At 38.5% G+C, this 21,371-nt stretch overlaps 1 protein-coding gene across 2 annotated transcripts in view; it reads right to left on the bottom strand.

Moving 5' to 3' along the window:
- The window catches only part of LOC145451122 (uncharacterized), a 41,229-nt gene extending 20,247 nt beyond the window's left edge, over positions 1–20,982 (bottom strand). The window contains exons 1-27 of one of the 2 annotated variants that reach the window (XM_080329614.1): positions 20,689–20,982; positions 18,915–19,015; positions 18,816–18,849; positions 15,786–15,814; positions 15,483–15,665; positions 14,429–14,722; positions 12,073–12,208; positions 8,994–9,062; positions 8,572–8,648; positions 8,409–8,504; positions 6,779–6,850; positions 6,176–6,286; positions 5,936–6,031; positions 4,741–4,823; positions 4,355–4,464; positions 4,159–4,299; positions 3,960–4,095; positions 3,770–3,903; positions 2,425–2,593; positions 2,277–2,358; positions 2,165–2,215; positions 2,034–2,105; positions 1,900–1,977; positions 993–1,067; positions 854–931; positions 345–446; positions 90–182 (exon numbers count right to left, since the gene is read on the bottom strand). In XM_080329614.1, coding sequence (XP_080185740.1) covers positions 90–182; positions 345–446; positions 854–931; positions 993–1,067; positions 1,900–1,977; positions 2,034–2,105; positions 2,165–2,215; positions 2,277–2,358; positions 2,425–2,593; positions 3,770–3,903; positions 3,960–4,095; positions 4,159–4,299; positions 4,355–4,464; positions 4,741–4,823; positions 5,936–6,031; positions 6,176–6,286; positions 6,779–6,850; positions 8,409–8,504; positions 8,572–8,648; positions 8,994–9,062; positions 12,073–12,208; positions 14,429–14,722; positions 15,483–15,665; positions 15,786–15,814; positions 18,816–18,849; positions 18,915–19,015; positions 20,689–20,785 — 2,799 coding nt within the window. In that variant the 5' untranslated portion in view covers positions 20,786–20,982. Of the gene's footprint in view, positions 1–89; positions 183–344; positions 447–853; positions 932–992; positions 1,068–1,899; positions 1,978–2,033; positions 2,106–2,164; positions 2,216–2,276; positions 2,359–2,424; positions 2,594–3,769; positions 3,904–3,959; positions 4,096–4,158; positions 4,300–4,354; positions 4,465–4,740; positions 4,824–5,935; positions 6,032–6,175; positions 6,287–6,778; positions 6,851–8,408; positions 8,505–8,571; positions 8,667–8,993; positions 9,063–12,072; positions 12,209–14,428; positions 14,723–15,482; positions 15,666–15,785; positions 15,815–18,815; positions 18,850–18,914; positions 19,016–20,688 lie in introns of both variants that reach the window. The other variant, XM_080329613.1, reaches the window with a different exon arrangement.
- Positions 20,983–21,371: the final 389 nt, after the last annotated feature.

Genomic DNA, 21,371 nt, shown 5'->3' with positions numbered 1-21,371 from the left:
ATGTGAAGTCTTCACAGGCCCAGCGGGCCAGCAAGCCACAGTTTTGATTCCCCTGCTATAGACTGAAACCAAACCAGAAACTTATTTACCTGAACGCCTATTTCATGAACCTTCAGTCTGGTCTCCCCGGAATAACGTTGGTCGGATGACGATGTGGAATCATCTGTAGATGACGAATACACCTGAATGACAAGACACATTAAGGACTACGGGTAGTTGATCAGGAACCTGACATGCACCCATACAAGATTATATTCTTATATAACGGAAAATCGACAGCATTCAAAATTGTTGTGAACTCCATGACTAAGACTTTGTCAATATATAATCGCTTCAAAACATACCATCGTCTGCATCCCGTGATCTGCAATAGTGACAACAGCGGGCAATGTGGTTCCGGTGGTTTTTCGAACAACAGTGCGTGTGTGGGTAACGGTCGACGGAAACTGTCGAATAAGTTAACTGTCAACTAAACGGTAAATAGGAATCATTTAGGATATCATTTTTGAAAAGTATCTTATCAGATTATTACAGTAGGATATGTTGTAAACGGTAACCGCTTTACAGAGTGACAATTCATTGTGTAAGGGGTTAGACTCGGTTAGCGTCAGTGTAAGGATTAGAGGTTGCAATGCGTCACTCACAGCAACTGTATTTATGTCATTCAAACGATTAAAGCAGCATTTCTAAACGTGTCACGCGAAAAAGTGTAACTCTGTCACTCAAACGATTATAATATCACTTATAAATGCGCTGCTCAGAAAATCACAATTTGTCAATGAAATGAGCTGTCACGCAGCTGATCTGTCATTCAGTTGACATGCACCAATTGTTTAAAATGTTGGTTAAGTACCGAAGTCTGCGACGTTCTCTCATAATTTGATGCCTCTCTCTCGACTCTCGGTGTGCTGAACGATCTCGATCCGTGTCTCTAAATTGTAAATATATAAAAGTAATTTTGCCAAAACTGCGATATTGGTATAATATATTACGGAAGTCCCTTGCAGATTGTAGAGATGCATTTCCCTTTCCGACTCCGAGGAATATATACTGCTCGATACAAAACTCTGAAAAAGAAGGTTTACAATATTTTTTCAAGGTTTTCGGAAATGTTTTTTTGATGCATCCATGGCGATTAAATATTGAACCGTTGGTAACATCAAGATTTATTCTTAAATTTAAGAACAAATCATTACTTTACCAATAAGGTAGTGCGGCACATTCTAGAGTCAAGTTATCTACTCTATTTATGATAGACTGATCCTAGCCTGCATCTAACCATGGGTTACTCAGAACTTGAGTCAAGGCATACAATCAAGACAAACCAGAGTTGATGAAGTCAATTTTACATCACAGTCAAACATATGAGTTATTTAATCGATTGAGAAAACATGAAGGGACCTTTATTTATTTAGATACGAGTTCCTTCCATTCTTCCGTGACAAAAGTCCAAATGGCCTCATTGCAAATGAAGGACGTCTACTAGGGAAGAGAATGAAAGAGCAAGCAAGCAACAAAAAAGGAAGAAAAAAACAGACATCATGATTGGACTCCATCAATGTCACTGTATTGTCAGGCATTCTTATTAGTAATACCAGTATTCCGAGCTGGATGTTAGATTGATGGACCGAACAAGGTCGTTAGGACATCCTTCTATCTGTTCATTACATTGCATTGTATCTGGTGCATCACGCTTTACACTGTGTGTGCCTTGTGCAAATAAAAACGGTGATACTGTATATGATTTATGGTTGTTTTTGTCTTGCATAATGCAGTAGAGTTTGGGTCTGATTTCAGTAAAGCCGTGTCACTACCAACACGCCAAGAAATGATCAAGATCCATTCTAAATCCAATGCAGCTCCACACTATATACACTACTATATTGCTAATGAGATTACCGAGGACTGAACGGCTCTTGACGATTCTTTTGACTTTGGCTTCTTGCTCTTCTTCTTCTTCTTCACATAAGGATTGTTCTAAGCAAAATATTTATGCAATTTCCCTATCATAAAATACCATGGGAATCACAAACCATTGTTTGCGTGCCCATTTCGCCGGTGGTAACAACACCAATATCAGCCTCCGACGTAGATGAAGACAACGCCTGCGTATTACAACACATGATAATATATTGTAATAGTCGTAACATAACAATAGGATTACTTTTGATCTGGTAGTGACGTGAAGTTCAGTATGAACAGTCTTTGATATTGTCTGTAAAATTGCAAACCGGTATAAAATTGTAATCAGATTCAGCCACATCCTATCGCGTTACCGTTTCTTTGCGTTTCCTCCACGCCTCCTTTGAATCATGCAATGGAAGAAGTTTGATCCTTGTATCCGTGTCGAGAACACATCTACACGTAACAGAAATCAATTGTCATTGAGAATTTTATGCAACGAATGAGTAAATTTCAGCTCACCTCTGCAAAAGCTCGTGATATGGCACATATTCTCCTGTGTTTGGGTCGGTAAACCTGCGACTGCCACGATTGGGGTCTTGCAGATTTTCCATCGTCTCCAGGTCTATCAAATTTCTTTCATACGCAACATTCACCGGCACACGATGATTTGTTTTCGGATCCACGACACCTTTTTCACAAAAAGGGGTCATAATTGTATCACAAGGCTAGTAAATCTCCAACACAGTGAACTAGTGTTGGAATCAGTTCAATACTTTCGAATCGGGAGTGATTTCGTGAAATTGCAAATTCTGACTTGAGTCAAGTCAAATAATTTAAAAAAATTTCGCTCATGTAACTAACCATAGCAAAAATGGAAATGGGATTCACTAAATAAAGAATTATTATTATTATTAGTATTAGTATCATAAAAAGTAGTAGTGGCGCTTATCTCCCGTAAGGGACTGGTGCGTCATGGTCGGTAATTACCTCCTGGTATAAGTTACTTCGGAACGTAATTTAGCTTTTACTATACGAGAAATAAAAAATTAGTATTGGTGATGTGGTAAATTTTCAGTGTGGCTGAAAGGTTCAAGATTCTTTGCAAAATAGAATACTTCATGACTTGCAAATTGACAGGAAATCTCGAGTAATTTCATATTTCTCATAGTTGAATAGCTTCTTGGAGGTACAGAACTTCAATATACCATTGAATAGTATATTCATATTGAAATGAACCCGAATATTTTCGGCTGACACTCGTCAGGGGTAATCGTCAGCAACTAGTAGAGAATTCGAAAGAACAGCGTATATCAACAATCGTAACACAAAATATGACGTCACCAGCACGAAATGTCGAATACGAGAGCGTTCAATGTACTATTTTTAGATGATACACAAACTCTTTTTGTTGACCAACCAAGGCTGTGTCAACAAAAAGAGTTCGTGTATCATCTAAAAATAGTACATTGAACGCTCTCGTATTCGACATTTCGTGCTGGTGACGTCATATTTTGTGTTACGATTGTTGATATACGCTGTTCTTTCGAATTCTCTACTAGTTGCTGACGATTACCCCTGACGAGTGTCAGCCGAAAATATTCGGGTTCATTTCAATATGAATATACTATTCAATTTCTCATAGTCTGAGTCGTGACAAGTACTTACAGGGCAGTGATTCTAGCCATCCCAACACTCGCCCGTACTAAGCGTTTAAGTCATACATAGATAAATTGCAACATACGACTGTAAGGCCTAGCAATCAGCTCTACTTAATGCTATGTCTAATTGATAGAAATACCTCACTCATATTTTAATATCTAGTGCATTTCACAAAAAAACGCAGTTGGATCCACGGAATACTGACCTCCAGTTGCTATTTGAGCTTCCAGCAATGGATTCCCGTGCGTTTCCGAGACATGCTTTCTACCAATGGCTTGAAACACGGACAGCTTATCTGGACTCGAGCTTGTATCGTATCCGTAAATAGCACGTTCCGCTCTTGATATGAAAAAATCGTCAATTTTTTATCAGTCTAAAGGTGCGCGCATTCCCACCTGTTCAAGACCGTTTCAGCTTGCTTATCGATCAATCCTTCTCGCACTGCTTCTTCGACCGAATGCCTACCGCCAGTCGTGGGGTCTAATATCCTACCAGTCGCGGCTTGCGCTTCGAGCAAACTCACGAACAGGTCTGAATAAAGATAGCCAAAGCTAGAAATTTTGCCATGCAAGCATCACAAGATTGCAAGACAACCTCTCGAAATCAACCCGCTGTCCCAAGCGTCATAGAACGATAGTTTCTCATCCGTTTCCGGAATAAGAATACCACCAACAGGCTCGCTGCCGATAAGATACGGCCGCAACCTCCTTTCCACATCGTCCGGGTTTTCAGTTCCTGTATATTGCATTTTATTCGAATCAAATTTTAAATGAGTCGGTCAGCGTTCTACCATCTCCCAAGCCTTTCATAGTAGCGGCGTCTAACAACCCCGCGTCGTGTAGATCTTCGAGCTTGACGGGACGTCCCCAGCCGGACATGAACTTGATTTTGTATTGAGGCCTGTGATCAGAGGCGGTTAAAGTAACCATCATTGGTTCTCAAGTAGATGTTGAAGTGAGGTCTACTCAAGTACATGTAGAATGTAGATGTAGCAATTTCCAAGTAAAAAAGTAAAAATTCTAGGCACAGATTCGCCTAAATCCTAAACTATGGAGCACAAGTAGCCTAAAATCATAACCACTTCAGTAAGTAGTCAAAGTAGGCAGAACCTACTTGAGAACTCCAAAGAAGTAGCATTTATCCTGCAAAAATTCACACAGACAAGATTTTTCATACCTCAGAATTTCAGGTTTCTCTCTATCATCGCTGCTGCTGCTGCTGCTGCTTGAGGAGGACTCGATCTTTTCGGTCTGCTGTTCCTGAAAAAAATTGATACAAATAATGAGAGATTGATGTAGGGATGATGTATTTTCATCATCGATTTTAATGCGGTAAAATGTGCCAATTTTACCTCCATTTCAATCGCTTTTAATGCACCAATACGAAATGCTTGCAGACAAATTCACAATATGGCGGTTAAATATAAGTACCCTGCAGAACACCTTCATCGAATTTGTGAGTTGTATCGTAACTGTACGATGTTCGTCGGTTATTGCCGTTCACTACTCAGTGCACTTGTCATTATTAGGTCACATCAACAAAATTCTTTCTATATTTCGGGTTTGGTGAACCTCATTTACTAACATTCGCTCGCTCCTGGTGAGAGTAAGTCGAAAAGTGGAATAAATTTGGCAATATGAATATATTGTTTGTTGCTCTATTGAAGTTCTGTACATCTAAGAGCCTATTAAAAATATCCTGTAGCCCAATTTTTCAAGTTATGTCTCAATTTATGCTTTAAATATATAAAAGTATACAAGACGTACATTTGATTTGCATATGATGTATCACCAAAGGAATATTTCATTTCCGTTTATTTTACAATGGAATGTCCGTGCTCTTAGCTTTGGGTTGTCATATGCAGATTAACAATCTTATTTAGTTGTTGCGATTACGTCAAAATATCCTTTCCATATTTCGAATTCAGCTCACCACATTTACTGACATTCTCTCCTGATGAAAGTGAGCTTGAAGATGATTAAATTTGGCAGTATGAATATAGAACTTTGCAGCATGATAAGATGAACATTGAACAAAATAACACATTTAAGCAACTTCATGATTATCGGAATAGCTTCATGACCCACCTCAAAATGTCTTAAATATAACAAGGATATCAATAAAAACAAGGATATCAATAAAATTGAATAGGAAAAAGTGCCAATATTTTTAGAAGCAATGACAATTTGGGTCAAAAGTGTAAAAAAGAGGATCCGCGTGACATGTTTCGAGCTGTTATGCATTTGTAAAATGGGATATCAATGTTCTTGTGTGGTGACGGGATGAACATTACTCTTACTAGCATGATATGTCAAAGAGACACGGCATGAGTCGACAAAAGTGATATACCAAGCTTGGAGGTCTGACTTACCATGGATCTCAAGGACTTGGTGTGAATATCCATCACTTTTTGTTTTCTCTTTCTTTCATTCTCGCTAGATGATGACGAAGAAGATGACGAAGGTTTCTATGAAAAATAATATTTGTTGCGGCGGCATATGCGCAGATCGTGTGTATGTGTATCATGAGTCGGTGTATGCCGCAAAAACATCAAGGACAAAAATATACCACGTCCTTTCCTTTCCTTTCAATCACAATCAGAATATCGTACCGTGACAATAACTTCATGTCGATCATCTGAATCTGAGCTGGATGAGGATGACTTTGTGATCTTCTTCGCCCTTTTCTTTCTCTTACTTCTACGCGTACCAGGCACCAAATTCTGGAAATTTTTTATTAGTACATAAATATCCAAACCAGTATCTACACGGATTCAAATAGACAAGCAAACATTTTACATACGGTATGCACACAAACTACACACAAGCGAGAATATACGTAAGGTCAATTAGATTGGATTACATTATTGAGATTCACCAAATTTGCTGGTGAATCATAGAAGTAATTATTTGAAGTGTACAGTATCGATTTGCTTTTGATGATATCGGACTAACAACAAAATTGAGACTAATACAGAATTTTTTGGTTTGCTGCATAATTTTATGACAACAACTCCTTTAGCGGTTGTGTTGGATGAATTACAATTATGCTTCAACAAGAATGGGAGCGTTGTAAATCGTGATTTGGGCCTTATACCAGTGAATGGAATTATAATACCTATTGTTGGTACATTTTCTTATCTTAACAATGATCAATGCTAGTTTAAGGGTTTCTGGATCAAGTGTCTGACCACAGCAAGAAAATGATCACTTACAATTCCGGTGCTTGACTTCTTAGTCTCATCCTCTGTTTCATCACTGGACGAGGAAGACGAACTCGTTGACTTCTGAAATAATTAAAGCGGCAATAAACAACCAACCTTGTATTGCACAGAAATACTCGGTAAATCTACAGATAAGAAGGCATCGTTGTTAGCCTCGAGGCAATGATTCATACAGATACACGTCGTCGTATAAATACCGTTATTCAAAAATAATCCAACATATGAATGTGAGAGTATTGATGTTTCAAACTAGAAATCAAATTCTAAAAAATATTTAATAACATGCAACAACATCCTAATCAGTGAATGAAAGAATATACCGCATCGATTCCACTATAATACCACTAGTACATACATGGTCATGACTTCAATGAACTGGGTGATTCAGAAATAGCAAAATTATATTTATAATTACAATTGCATATTGATTATTCTATCATTAATTAATCCTCATTGGAAACTACTGCAAAATGTGATGGCAAGAGAAGACCAAAAACAGCAAAAATGACTGAAATAGCAAACGGGGGGCCATAGCATAACGAAAAAAAGGTTAAACATATGCCTATGATGGAATGGAGAGGCACACCAATTGAGAGACACAATGCACGGATGAGCACTTGAAAGTGTATATAAGATATGCGAGCTTATGAGTTGCAGGAAATTGATACCTTTTGGTAATCACACAATATGAGTTACCACACGGTGCTTTGAGGCTACTCGCAGTACATTGCAAATGTCCAAGTATGACTAGAATACCGGCAGTATGCATTTCATAAATGTCCACTGTCAACCAATTGGTTCACTTTTTCACTCAGCCCGACCTCCACAAACAATGACTTGTCAGCTTTTAAAAACGTAATGTTCAGGTCTATTGTGAACCCTCATAATGTCCAATAAAGTAAATGATCTCGGTAATAGCCTACATTATTTCCTCATAAAATCATCTTAAAGTCTGCTCCTTGTAATTGGATCATGATTCATCCTTTATGGCATGATAAGATTACATACCGTCCTTTCGTCTACCTTATATCATCCAATATGATGGAAGGTCACAGGATACGATCTTGAATCACCTATTTAATGATAACCGTTTGAGGACAGCCAGGAGGTTTTGAGGTCTCTTTGGTTTATCATGAGTTCAATGATTTAGGACAATAATTTTCTGGAGATCATACATGACCATGACCACTGCTCAGAGATCTGTAAGTCTAGATCAAATTGTGACATCAGCAATAGTCTTAAAGTACCTCGGTGATAACTGTATGAAATGCTGTGAGACATAGTGAAAAATAAACTCCTAGATCACTCAAAACGCTCAAAGCAGATCGGAGGCAAAAGTTATTTTAATAGGTGTTACCACCTTCAGCTTATAGATGGAATGCCAATTTTCGGTGTTTATAATCTCTGAGGTATAAATTATTTCATGTACAATTGTACATAGTGCAAAATGGCGTTTCAAGTTGACAATAGTAATTTGGCAATTGCCTTTCCAATAGGCCTACTAGAAATCGTTAATTTATTTGTGGCAAGAGTGGCAGAACATTGCGATTGCCTAGTTTTCATTGATATTATTTGTGCAACCAATGTGGCAACTACTTGATAGAATGCATTAATAAGTAACCTTGGCTCGGTGAGATCTTGGTGCAGCGGATGGTGTCATTGGAATTTCCTCATCTGACGTGGTTGACGAAGAACTCTCTTGCTTACCCAACAATAGCTAAAATATACATAGAGCATTGCTGTAGGACTTCCTACTGATGTGATAAGGTGCAGAGCAATATTACTTCATCTGGTGGTTTTTGGGATCTTTCCTTTGGCTTAGGCACTTCTACTGGCGGCACTGCCTCAGCCACAGGCTTTTCTTCATCCACTGACGTTTCTAAATGGAAATTAAGTAGATGTACGACAGAAAATAAATAGGAAATTTGGAAATACATTATGTAAATCCACTTGAAGCACACTTCGAACCACTTCAACATAAAATATTCAACAATATTTTTAATCATCGCTGAGCCTATGTTGATGTTATAATTGCGCAAATCACATTTAATGGAAACACATCTGCATACCTTGCCCATCTAGAACAACAGTCAAAGTTGTTATTGAATTTTTTGATCGATGACAAATGAAAAGAATAATTGGTATGTAGATGAATTGCTGTCATGACTGGTGCTGCCCTTAAAGCAGTAAATAACATGTATCTCACTTGAACTTTCACTTGAAGAGCTCGATGACGATGATGAACTGTCTTTTCTTTTTTGATCTTTCACATTAACTGAACACAATATATGCAACGTGTATAATACATGATAAGGGGGGATGGGGGAATTTGAGTATATTTTCAAGTTTGAGCAGCTGTCATTTTCATAAACAGTCAAATAAAAGGGTGGCTGGTTGATATTTGTTACATTGTATGGTTGAATTTTCGGTTGCAAGTTAATTGAAGATTCAATTTGCTCGCAGTGGAAAAATATTGTGATTTTTTTTTTACAAATTCGTATACTCAATTTACCCCAATTTTGTGGGAAAATTGAGTATACTGTCTAAATTGTACTTGAAGCAAGCCTTATCCTCACGTTATACCCAAATGACCCATTGTATGGGAAAACTGAGTATAATTACATGTTTTTAAAAAAGAAACTGGAACAAGATCTCTTATTGTTGTTTAATGAGAAACTTTTTTAGGAGGAACTGCAGAACGAAATAATTAGATGTCAAAGTTTCACTAGTTGTTTGGATTCAAATCAAATTTGACAACCCCTCTTCTTTCTGAAATTGGTGCTTTCGCTTTGAAAATTACTTCATTGAATGAAATGGAAAATATTCTCAACATGAAATTGATGTCATCAATGTTTCAGGGACAGGAAAATATGCAACCTGTTGGTTGAAAAAATTATGTTCAAATGTTTCACCGCCACCCATCATATTTGCCACCTGCCCCAGAAACTTTTGTCTGTCTGTATTGTATAACGAGCCAATCCAACTAGTTGATATCCTTCCTCTTTCTGAACTGTTTCAAATTCCCCAAGTCCATCTCAGAACTGTACTTAGAGTGGCCACTTCCTCCTCATAATCGTCACTGACCACAACATCATTGCTCTTGCGTTTTAGCTTTCATACATTCTCCTCATCTTAAAGTCTGGTCATGCTTTCTTCTGATGTCGGCACCTCACCAGTTATGGCCTGATCAAGTGAACATGCCTTCTTTTGGCATTATGACTAGCTCAATAATTTCTTGATTCTCTTTTCATTATTTGTGAGACTACTGTGTAGTAATTGCCCAAGTCAAACTTTTCATCTAGTCACTTTCTTCGACCGATTCTTGCTCTTGGGGCTACAATTTTCTGTGTTGCTCTAATTAACTTTGTTATGAGTGCTTCATAGGGAATCCCAGACTCTATTATAACAGCTCTTTCCTGTCTTACTTTCTTTGATGGCCTGATCAAATTCATGTGGTGCATATTTAGGGGTTCGCTTCTTCTTATAATACCTGAGCATGTCTGTTATTGTTTTAACTCTCTAATTGTGTAACAAAATCAGAATAACAAGATTCAAAAGAGTATCTACAACCTCTCTGATGACAGTGCAACAAAAAAACTTATCATTTAGTAGTATACTCAATTTAACCCACCCCTAATTTATACTATACCCGAATCACCCCAAAAAAATATTCTTCAAATTAAAACTTACTCTTATCACCATCGACAAAATGCATTGCCATACCTTGTAGCATGATCAACTATCACAAACTTGAGCAATATTTGGATATGCAACAACCATTTTTATGCTGTCTGCAAAGAAGTTGAAAAGTGGTGTCAAAAATGAAAAAAAAATTCACAAACTTTCAATTCCACGTGTAAGCTATAATCGGCCTTTGATAGAAATGGTTATTAGTCTTATCTAGAGCTTACATAGTGAGCAAATGAATAAATGCAGAACTGCGGAATTTAAAGCAGATATGTTGAGAAAGCAAAAGTTTTTGTCGAATGTACTCAAATTCCCCTACCTACTCAAGTTCCCCCACCCCCCCCCCTACATTATTAACAGTGCCTCCTCTGCACTTGGATATCGACAGTGGAAAATTTGTTACTATAAAAGCTAGCCACATTTCGTATCTAGTTTTCCATGACATTCGAAGTATCTTTATCAAGTGCTGGCATACTTTTGCTATTAACGATCCGTTGCCCTTCCAATTTATTGTAATGGTGAAGTCTCCGGCTTCTTGACCGGTAGGTGGTGGGTTCAATCCTCGACAGGGTCGGACCAAATACTTGATCAGTAACACTGGTATCCATGACTTCCCTGCTTGCCGCTCAGCATTACCGGGATAGCATGGAGGGGTGGTGCAAGACTTAGAAAGCCTTACAAGGCTATATCTGCACCTTTCTTTTTCAGCGGCATGTGCACATCAGGCACTCACGGTATGCATATGCACAGATTGTGTGTATACATATCATGAGTCGGTGTACATGCCGCAAAACATCAAGGACAAACATACATAAGGTCCTTTCCTTTCTCAAAACCTACTGCAATCTAATTACAAATGTGACTACGCAAAATCGAGTATCTAAGTATCTAAGCCTAATATTCGATTCAGAATCGGATATTAAGCTTTTAGTCGAGTATTCGAGCACTACTAAATATGACGCCATAACAGCAAGACTTGATTCAAGAGTTCAAGTAAGTAGTCTACATTCTATATGATGACAAAGTATATAATCTCAGTTACACTTATTTTAAAAGAATTGCAAATTTGTCAACACAAATTTACACAGCGATCTTGGCAATATTTCAGGTCGGTCACTGCTTCACACTCACGTTGTTTCTATAAAGGTGTATGGCCCTGTGCTACAAATTTTGTTTACTACAATATTGTCAGAGGTATAAAGGCTTGGGCGATGATAAGAAAATATCGAAACATTGATTCTCGTTGATAAAGTACCTCTTTGAGGCAAGGGGCGTATAATTTCTGTACTCATAAACATAGACTCTACTACTCGGCTCAAATCATGGAACATGATTTTCTATTCAGATTTGAGTACTCAAATCGTTTTCACCAGTCCTATTTACAGTACATAAGATTTTGTAGAGCAACATGACAGTTTCACACAATCTTACCAAATAGGTGGAAAAATAAATTTTTTCGTGTAATTTTTCACATTCATTTCATATCATGCCGCACAGTGACTAATATGCAATCAAGTGTGATAATCTAATGAATCGATCATACATGTGCCAGATTACGACATGTATACAGCACCGATAGTAATGTTATGTTCTCTTACCAGGCACAATGATTACTTCGTCCACATCGTCCTCACTAGAGGCGACATATGGAGCTTCTCTACCTTGTTTACCATCAACGACCGCGAGCACGTCATCCAAAAGGTTAGGAGACCCTCGGCTGTCTTTCCGGACAATCTGCAAAATTCCATATCATTTGTCCAATATGCTTTGCACCGAAAGATAAAGGTATTATGTTGATACATGTAACTTAAGTCTTGAAACAGTCCATTACAGAATTATGCAGTTAGAAGCAGGTTTCTCGAGTGTTTTCTCGAGATCGTTCTCAAAATGTTTTCAAAACATTTTGACAATGACAATTTCTCCTAGATTGGTTCATGTACACTGTACAGTGTACAGCAGGGCTTTCAACCTCAAATTTGCTCGCGGGCCAATTTCCTAGTATTTAATGACGCTGCGGGCAGCAGCATCAATAATAATGGTATTTAATGTCCTTCTAAGTAGGCAAGTAGGCTTTATTTGACGGGACCTTGCAGAATGACATTCCACACCCAACGTGAAAATAATGTGATTTACTGTGTAGCAAGTCATGCCTTGCACGTAAAAAATCACACTTTCGACGCCGACCGCACAAAATGTTCCAGTGGGCGGCGTGTTTGAGACCCCAGGTGTACACTGTGTACATGTACTCATACACCGTATATATGATTCTTCCAAAATGGAATGTTTTGCGTTGCTATTATATTTCAAAGTGGATTGACTCAATGACTCATCAAGTTGTTGCTACCATTTCACAGTGTTGTGATCTTTTGAAATATCATAATTTAACGAGCAAAAATATCAAATAACAAGTATCTGACTCTTTGGCTTACGATTTCAAATCCTTATCCTGTATGATGAGGACAGAAGCATAGTATACGATATAATCATTTACAGCAATGGAGTAATTCTACTCTTTTGGAGCACTCAATTAAGCTTTGCCCACTTGCGCTATCTCATCAAGTGGAAAGGATTTTAGATGACTTCCCTTTTTATTGAAAGTAGTTTTAGCATAGCTTTGAAATTATCCTGACAACCGACTTAAGTAACCCCGGCACTAACCCTGCACCCTGCACCCTGCACCCTGAATATTTCACCTATCTGCATTCTCATCAGTCATTTTGTGTGATACTAATTCAATCAACTTTTTTGAAACTACTGACTCGAGTATGTTAGAGACCTATCACTTTCAACTACGTCTCGAAGCAGTTTTGGCACATCTTGGGAATCGCTACTTCTTGTAATTGAGTTGGAATTTACGGCATTCATTCAACTTCTGCGGAGTTGCAATGTTGACTGTTTGACCGCATCTAGGGTTTTATCAAAAGAAGTAGCACAAACATGCAGGGTTGTAATGACTCGACTCGAGTCCGACTCGAGTAACGTTTTTCAGATGCGCATTGCGCATGACTCGAACCCAGTCATATGACTCGAGATTCAGGAGGCCAAGACAGATGTTTCATTGTAATTTCGAGGAATAGTAAAGTAATCACACTATTGGGATTTCGAATATTGGTACTGATACTTGAAAATGCGTCCAGAAACTGCTAAAGATGACGAAAATTAGTATATTATAAATGCGAACCATTCGATATCACCAAACAGAGTTATATAAAGTGGATTTAACTAGCCTTCAACTGGAAACTGGGCAGTCAACACAATGACTTGGACTCGACTCGAGTCCTGATACCATGACTCGGACTCGACCCTCTGCTCGATGACTTGGACTCGGACTTGACTCGTTGATGAATTGAAAATGACTCGACTTGACTCGAGTCAAAACTAAAAAACAGAGATTGACTTGCGACTCGGAGCCTTGTGACTTGGTTACAACCCTGCTAACATGGTAATGTTCTACTCAACAACAGGTAAATGCGATTTCCAAAACATGTCAAAACTACTTCAAGGAGAAGTACAAAATAGAATGTCAGAAAAGGTAGATTTGGTCAAGGGGTTGCATACTTTTAGCGTGTCATCAGAGCTGGCTACATTCCAAATTGGCAGATATATCTTCCCAAAATGAGTAATGAAACAACAAATAAGTGAAAGCTCCAAAAACTTTTTCAGTTACCCTCATACAGGGGCTATCTCACAGTCACACGCATATTAAAACTATTGAAGTCACGCAAGTGACGCAAACTTATTGTAAAACTACTTTGCAGTTTTCGAAATCCTGTAGCGTTAAATGTAAGTAGTGTAGCCTGAAACAGATACAAATAAAAGTGGAAGTAGTCCCCTTGAGTGCTCCAAAAAGCTACTTCGTTACTGACCCCATCTGATTTCAACAATCTCGTCAACGTCAAAAGTTAGTCGGCACTCGAAATCACAGACGGCACTCCGAGGTAATTCACTACTCACGTTTGGAGTCAAAGGAGCCATAGGTTGCGGTATCTCCCCTTCTGATTCTGAAGATGATGATGAAGGGCCGCGTTGCTCTTCAGGGTCTTCCAGTTTCAAAATCTTTGCGATCTCCTCGACCGGTTCTTTGCCAGAATCGCCAGACGAGGAAGAAGAACTAGAAGACTTGCGGTCAGTAGGGAATTTGTCTGATAGGCTTGGACTGTCTGGCGCATTGTGAACGTCCTTTGGGATCTGCGTCGGAACAATGAGATTTTCGTCCACTGGGGAGCAAGGCGGTTCTTCGTCTTTGCCCTGAAAAGTTATTTAGAGACCCTCAATTAAGAGACCCTTGGAGAAACTTCAGTATACAATTGAGTAGTATATTCATATTGAAATAACTCGGATATTTTCTGCTGCGATGCACATATAAAAAATATTGACGCTGAATCATCGCTACAAAAATTTTACTTGAGCGTTGTGTAATGATCGACTATGGTTAGTGAAATACTGTCGTCTCACAGTAGGAGGACAGCTGATTTTGAGCCCAGGAATATCACACTCGTAAAAAGGTAGAGTTGGTAGAACTACTTGATTACGAAAACACACATGGACTAGTATCATAGCAAGTGTCTGTCGTCACTGATTAGTGAAAGTTCTGAACACTGATTAGCAAGATTTTATATTTCGGATATGGCGATATGAACAAGATTCATCAAATTCCAAACACTTCTAACTACAGACTAGAAATCAGCAAACTGAGCTTACCCGCTCGACTATCAACCCAAGGGAGACAAGTTGTAATGGACAACTTGAGAAGCAATCAAAACGTCACCATTCGCCACTACAACAACACAAAAGTATGTAGATTTACTCGCCAAACTAAACTAAAACTTGGGGCCTGTGTCTACAACACTCACAATGTGTAAGAGGAGGATAAGCAAATGTTGCGATGTGTAAGATGCATCAACGGTCAGGGAAGTTGATATGAAAAAGTGCTACACAAGACAAAATTACAATACATATTATCCAGGCGGTTCACTAGGTATGGCCTTGCTAAATTTATGATACTCACATCAGGCTTATCTTCATCTGAATCAGATGATGATGAAGATGATGATGACGATGTTCTGTGTCCTGCATCCTGTTCAGGGCTGATCAAGGGGCTTACTGTCTCGTCAACAGGCTCCTGTCGACTATCGGTATCATTTGATGATGACGATGAAGTCGTATCTTGATGCTCGCGTTTGTCCTTCTCCTAAAATGTGCAAACATCTAGTTGACGCCACCCGCTCTACTAGAATTTACTAGTAAGGATTAGGCAAAGAGAAAAAAAATACAATCTGAAGCCACGAGAGCCTTGATTGCGAGACATCACCTCCTCGATCCATGATTTCGTTGAGGGTTCTGCAAAATATTGAAAAGAAACCATTCGATATTGTAGTAGTCAATGCAGTGTTGCGAGTGTTTGTCTGGGAGGAATAATAAAACATATCCCCATGGCTCACACCACAATATGATGGTATTCTGTTCATGAAATCCTAGTATGTTGAGGGTACCAGCTAGGCTCATATGCATCATTAGATATTCACCTGTCTTGTATACACTTGCCAGCGGTAATTCTTTAGGCAATACTAGTTTTAGAAGTGAAGAAAAACTCAGCATATTATATATCCCAAGGGTGGCCAACACGTCGATTGCACAGTTTTTACATTCTTTAAGCAAGATAAAATCAGCAGGGCATGCATTTGGATAAATTTAGTTTTCAGGCCTCTATAGGCTTCATGATTGTGTTTTATTAATATGATGCAGCTGGTCAATGTATGGATTTATTATGTGGACAATACTAGTTGCTTCACATTGGTACCGGAAACTGTCACAGGCCCGACGCCTGTGGAACAATGAAACGACTTGATCAATGAACCGTCTTAGTCATATTATGACATTACAATTGCAATTTGTCATCAACTTTGGACATAAGCTTTTAACAGTTTGTCTGCTCTCCCGGTCGGATTGCTCCTACCAATGTATTTGCTGAGTATAAACTAGAAAAGTTTTAGAACTGTGGTTAGCCGGATAAATTCTGAGTCGATTTTGATGAATTTTTCTCATATCGCAAAGTCATGCGATGGGTGGAATACACTCATTACTGCTTTTGTTCAACATAGTTCAGTGAATGAATATGTGTTTCTTTTGTAAACGAAATCAAAATAAAACAATGCGGTGTCCTAAACGAACCATTCATGAGACCGTTTAAGCTGTCTTTGACGGGATAGCCTACACACCTAATTATGGAAAATCAATAAGCAATAGGATTCTGTGATATCACTGATGCGTTCATCGAAAAAAGAAGTAAATGGTGAAGTATTTTCTACTAATTTTCATTTTTTAATGTCTCTTCTTCAAATTGCCACTCATGCGATTTATGAAGTGGATACAAACTAATATAACTGTATAAATATCAGAAAAAGGAGCATTGTGAGGATTCCTTGAAAAATTTATAGTCAATCACAATCAAACGGATGTTGGTATCCCCTGATATTATTATTATTATTTTAGGTTCCTATTTTCAAACGGGACTTTGGCACACGTACTTTAATATGCCTATTGCTACTTACATGCAACACCGCATATTAGACACAGGGTTGTAATGACTCGAGTCATGACTCGACTCATGATTTTTGGTGACTCGACTTGACTCGCGTCATTTTTTCAAATGCGTAAAATGACTCGACTCGAGTCAATTTGTGCATTGACTCGACTTGTACTCGAGTCATTGTGCATGACTTGAACCAAGTCATATGACTCGAGACTAGGACGGCCAAGACAGACATTTCATTGTAACTTTGAAGAATAGACCACTCACCATATTATTGGTATTTCGTCTATCAGTCCTGATACTTGGAAAATATGGTCAGGAACTGTTAGGAATGAGTAAAATTCTGTACTAGATGCTGACGATTACCCCTGACGAGTGTCAGTCGAAAATATTCGGGTTCCTTTCAAGATCAATATACTAATCAATTGAGGAAAATGACTCTATTATCAATGCAAACCATTCTATATCACTCGAGCGGAGTTGAAAAAGTGGATTGACTTGGACTCACACTCGAGTCACAACACTATGACTCGGACTCGACCCTCTACTCATCGACTTGGACTCGGACTTGACTCGGTGATGAATTGAAAGTGACTCGACTTGACTTCAGGGTAATATTATGTCAGGTGCTCCAGAAAAATTTAAAATGTGCCCCCTCAATCTCAGATTTTCATGAAAATTGATAAGCCAGGGAAAATTTTTTTTCTGATTTCAGAAAAACAAATTTTATAAAAATCAGTCAAGTACAGCCGAAGATGTGGACGTTCAAAAATTGCTGTTTTTGTGCTCGCTCAAACGGAAAAAACGTCAGAAATTTTCACATGCAATTTAAATTTGCTATATTTTGGTCAAATTAGGGTCGTTGAGGGTGACACTTTCACACATGTTCATTTACATCGTACTTGATACTTTTTCCCCTTCTTTGACACCTGGGGTTACATAGTACAACCTTTAACCCCTTGTTGTTCATGTCTTGAAAAATTGCTCACACGTGACGTCGTTTTTAATTGCAAATATATTTTGGCCAAGAGGTGGTGTCATCAAGTGTAAGGTGTTATTTGAAAGCTCTTAACAAGGACTATCAAATTCAACAATAAAATTACTGGATATTGGATATTTCGAAATTCAACAATTTTTTCAACACTTGTTCACAAAAAATTGTTCAAATGTGACGATGAAATATCCACTAATTTTATTGTTGATTTTGAAAGTGCTTTCCAAGAGCTTTCCAATGATACCTTACACTTGATGATACCACCTGTTAGCCATGAGATATCTGCAATTAAAACTGACGTCATGCATGAGTGACTTCAAAAGTTATAAGTAAAAGCATGGGTTCAAAGGTCAAACTAGGCGACCCCAGGTGTCAAAGAAGGTGAAAATACATTAGGTGTGCTATAAATGACCAAGTGTGAAAGTTTCGCCCTCAACAGCCTTAATTTGATCCAATTATGGCAAATTTAAGTTGCATGTATATATTTCTGCCATTTTTTCCGCTTGAGCGATCACAAAAATATCAATTTTTGGACAGTCACACCTTCGGTTCTAGTTGACCTTTTTTGATGAAATTTGGATTTCTGAAATCAGAAAACAAAGCTCTGTAATCATGACAATTTTCATGACGTTTCGAGCAGGTGGGGATATGGCATGGAGCACCTGAAATGCACTGACCCTTCAGTCAAAACTATAAAAGTGAGATTGACTTGTGACTTAGAACCGTGTGACTTGGTTACAACCCTGATTAGACATAAGGCAGCTACTACAAAGAATGAAACCTGAAGTAGATGCCATAGAAAGCAAAGCCTATACCTTTTGATCGGTATGGTGGAAGAGTGCCATCATCCTAGAACACAATAGATCGAACTTGTTAAATGGAATAATATCACAGAGATAAAAATGGAATCTTACCGGAACAGCGAGCTTAACATCTCCTTTTTCTGGCGGTTCTCCATATTCAGTCGCGACACCGCCTTCAGAGTCAAATGGCTTCTTTTCTTCATCTTTCTTTCCTAAATAATAACGCAGTGCGATGTAGAAAAATACAGAGAATATGCTGCAAGTATAGCTCTATTAGTAGATATATACTACGTTATAATTATGAAATTAACATCACAGTAAACCCATGAGAAATATGAGATCGCGGGGGTTTCTACTATCGATTGCCGCACATCGCGCAACGCACGTTGGGACGTTGCTCAGTTTGATTACACATTTGTGCAAATGTGCAGTCAGCAGTGTGCACCGTACGTCACAACAATAATATCAGCTGATCATAGCACGGTTGATTGACTGCGCAGCCAGTCACAATCACTAAAACTATTAACAACTATAACCTCCGTACCGTAGGTTAGTTATCTTACTAGAACTTACTGAGCTCCGTTATATGGACGCGATCAACTCCTATACGCAGAACGCATCTGTGACTCAAGCTACGGGAATGTAGCCCTCCCTATTTTATCACAGAACCGGCTATTCGACAGTCGTCGTGCATGCCCACATTCAAGTCGAAATACAAGCAATTTCTTCTGAATGAACACTCGTCAGCCCTCAACATTTACCGGACCACGACCCGACCTATCGATCTCGCCTTCCGTCACATGCCACCTGATTTTGTCGCTTATCATTTCATATTATCTTCTTTTACTTTCATTCAGTGCGCATGCCTCCTATTTACACCGCCTAGGCCCAGGTGGGTGCCAGGATCTCAAAGACTACTCCAAGTCGATTCGGCACCTTGTATCGCAGTCTTGTGATGTTTTGAAATGTTGAAATTTTATGAATAAACTTGAACTGTATCCCTAGTCCCTACAACGTATTTAAGACAAATTCACGAAGAGATTTGATTGACCTTGCGACAAATAAGCTACATCGATCCGGTGAAATGAATATGGTTAAAAATCATGAAACATAACCATGTTCTGAATTATTCAATAATAAAACAGCATCGTATCATAAATTGAATTTTCTCGCGGCAAATGTCAAAGGCGCGCGACTACGGACGTTTTAACAAATAAATGTCTCAACTAGATTTGGATATGTAAAGAATCCCCTGTCATTTTAGTCTGAAAAATTGGCGAGAGGTTATAGTGTTTAGCTTAGCTCCTGGTAATTGTAAAGACGAAAATCCAGTCAGTAGAAGAATAGACAACGGTTGTAGCAGATAGTTTCTCTAGCGGTCGTTTTCAAACTGGAATCAAACGATATATTCGATTCTGAGTATATATCCGATACGAGTTACTAATATATATTTCGTCGAATTTATACAACGGGTTGTAATGAATGGAATGTATTATTATAGCTAGAGATCATCAATAGTGCAATATGTGCGACGTGCGACTATTAAAGTAGCTTCTGCGTGTTGGTTGATTCCAAGAATATAATTGTTTCGCACTGTGTAGTAGCTTTACCCTACGTCTCTATACGTGGGCTGGGTAGTCGGTAACCTTTCTAGATGGCGGGCCTCGGCAGTTACAAATATATAATGGTAGCGCGATAATAACCACTGGTCTACACTATAAAATGCGACACTGCACAGTGCACAAGGACTCAACTGAATTTAATTGCACGCAGCCAATGATGTTAGATTTCGTAGGAAATTGCCGATCGACAATGAATATTATTGTGCGCGGGAAAATAACTGCTTCGATTTGTATAAAATAATTACAGATCGAAGATATCTTACTTGCATGAGGTCGATACAATAAGTACGCCACCATCGCGCTTATAGCACACATGAGCAGGGCTAATATTGCCACCACTGCAATGGCCCAGGCCTCCATGACTTTGCCAACCTCAGCAGTTTTCAAGAGCCTTTACAAATCCAAAGAAGGTGCCCTGATGAAGCACTTGATGATGCAGTTGCAACAATTCCTCTGCATATAAATATATATCGCTGAAAATGCTTTATAACGGGACACCAGTAAATATACAATGGCGTAATTGGACAAAAATTTACAAAAATTTCTTCAGCTTGCAATTTCTATTTGATGTTATGAAACGTGAATCATACAAGGCTCTGAGATGGAATGCGTCGAAAATTCCTTTATACATTGTTGTCAAAACTCCCTTCTGAAAATCATACTGAACTATGCACAAATGTCACCAATTAACCCGGCGACAAAATTGTAGAGATGACAACAATTTAACATTTTGTCGTATCGATTTTGAAAATTTTAAATATTTATATTGCTAATTCCTCAGCGTAATATCGAATGATAATATACTGACTCTCGCTGTCGCGACACGCCCAGCAAAACCATAACAGCCTACGGGACGAGCCTCGAAGTATTTTTTTATATCAGTCAGAATTTCACATGAATAATGATCTCTCGCGAGCGTTACGAATAGAGTTTGCTCGATATTGCA

This window comes from Botryllus schlosseri, chromosome 11 (genome assembly GCF_051294905.1).
Source record: "Botryllus schlosseri isolate E-star chromosome 11, Bs_hap1, whole genome shotgun sequence".
In the NCBI taxonomy this organism is placed as follows: Eukaryota; Metazoa; Chordata; class Ascidiacea; order Stolidobranchia; family Styelidae; genus Botryllus; species Botryllus schlosseri.
Note: the sequence above shows the minus strand (reverse complement) of the source record. Positions and strands in the feature narration are given on the sequence as shown.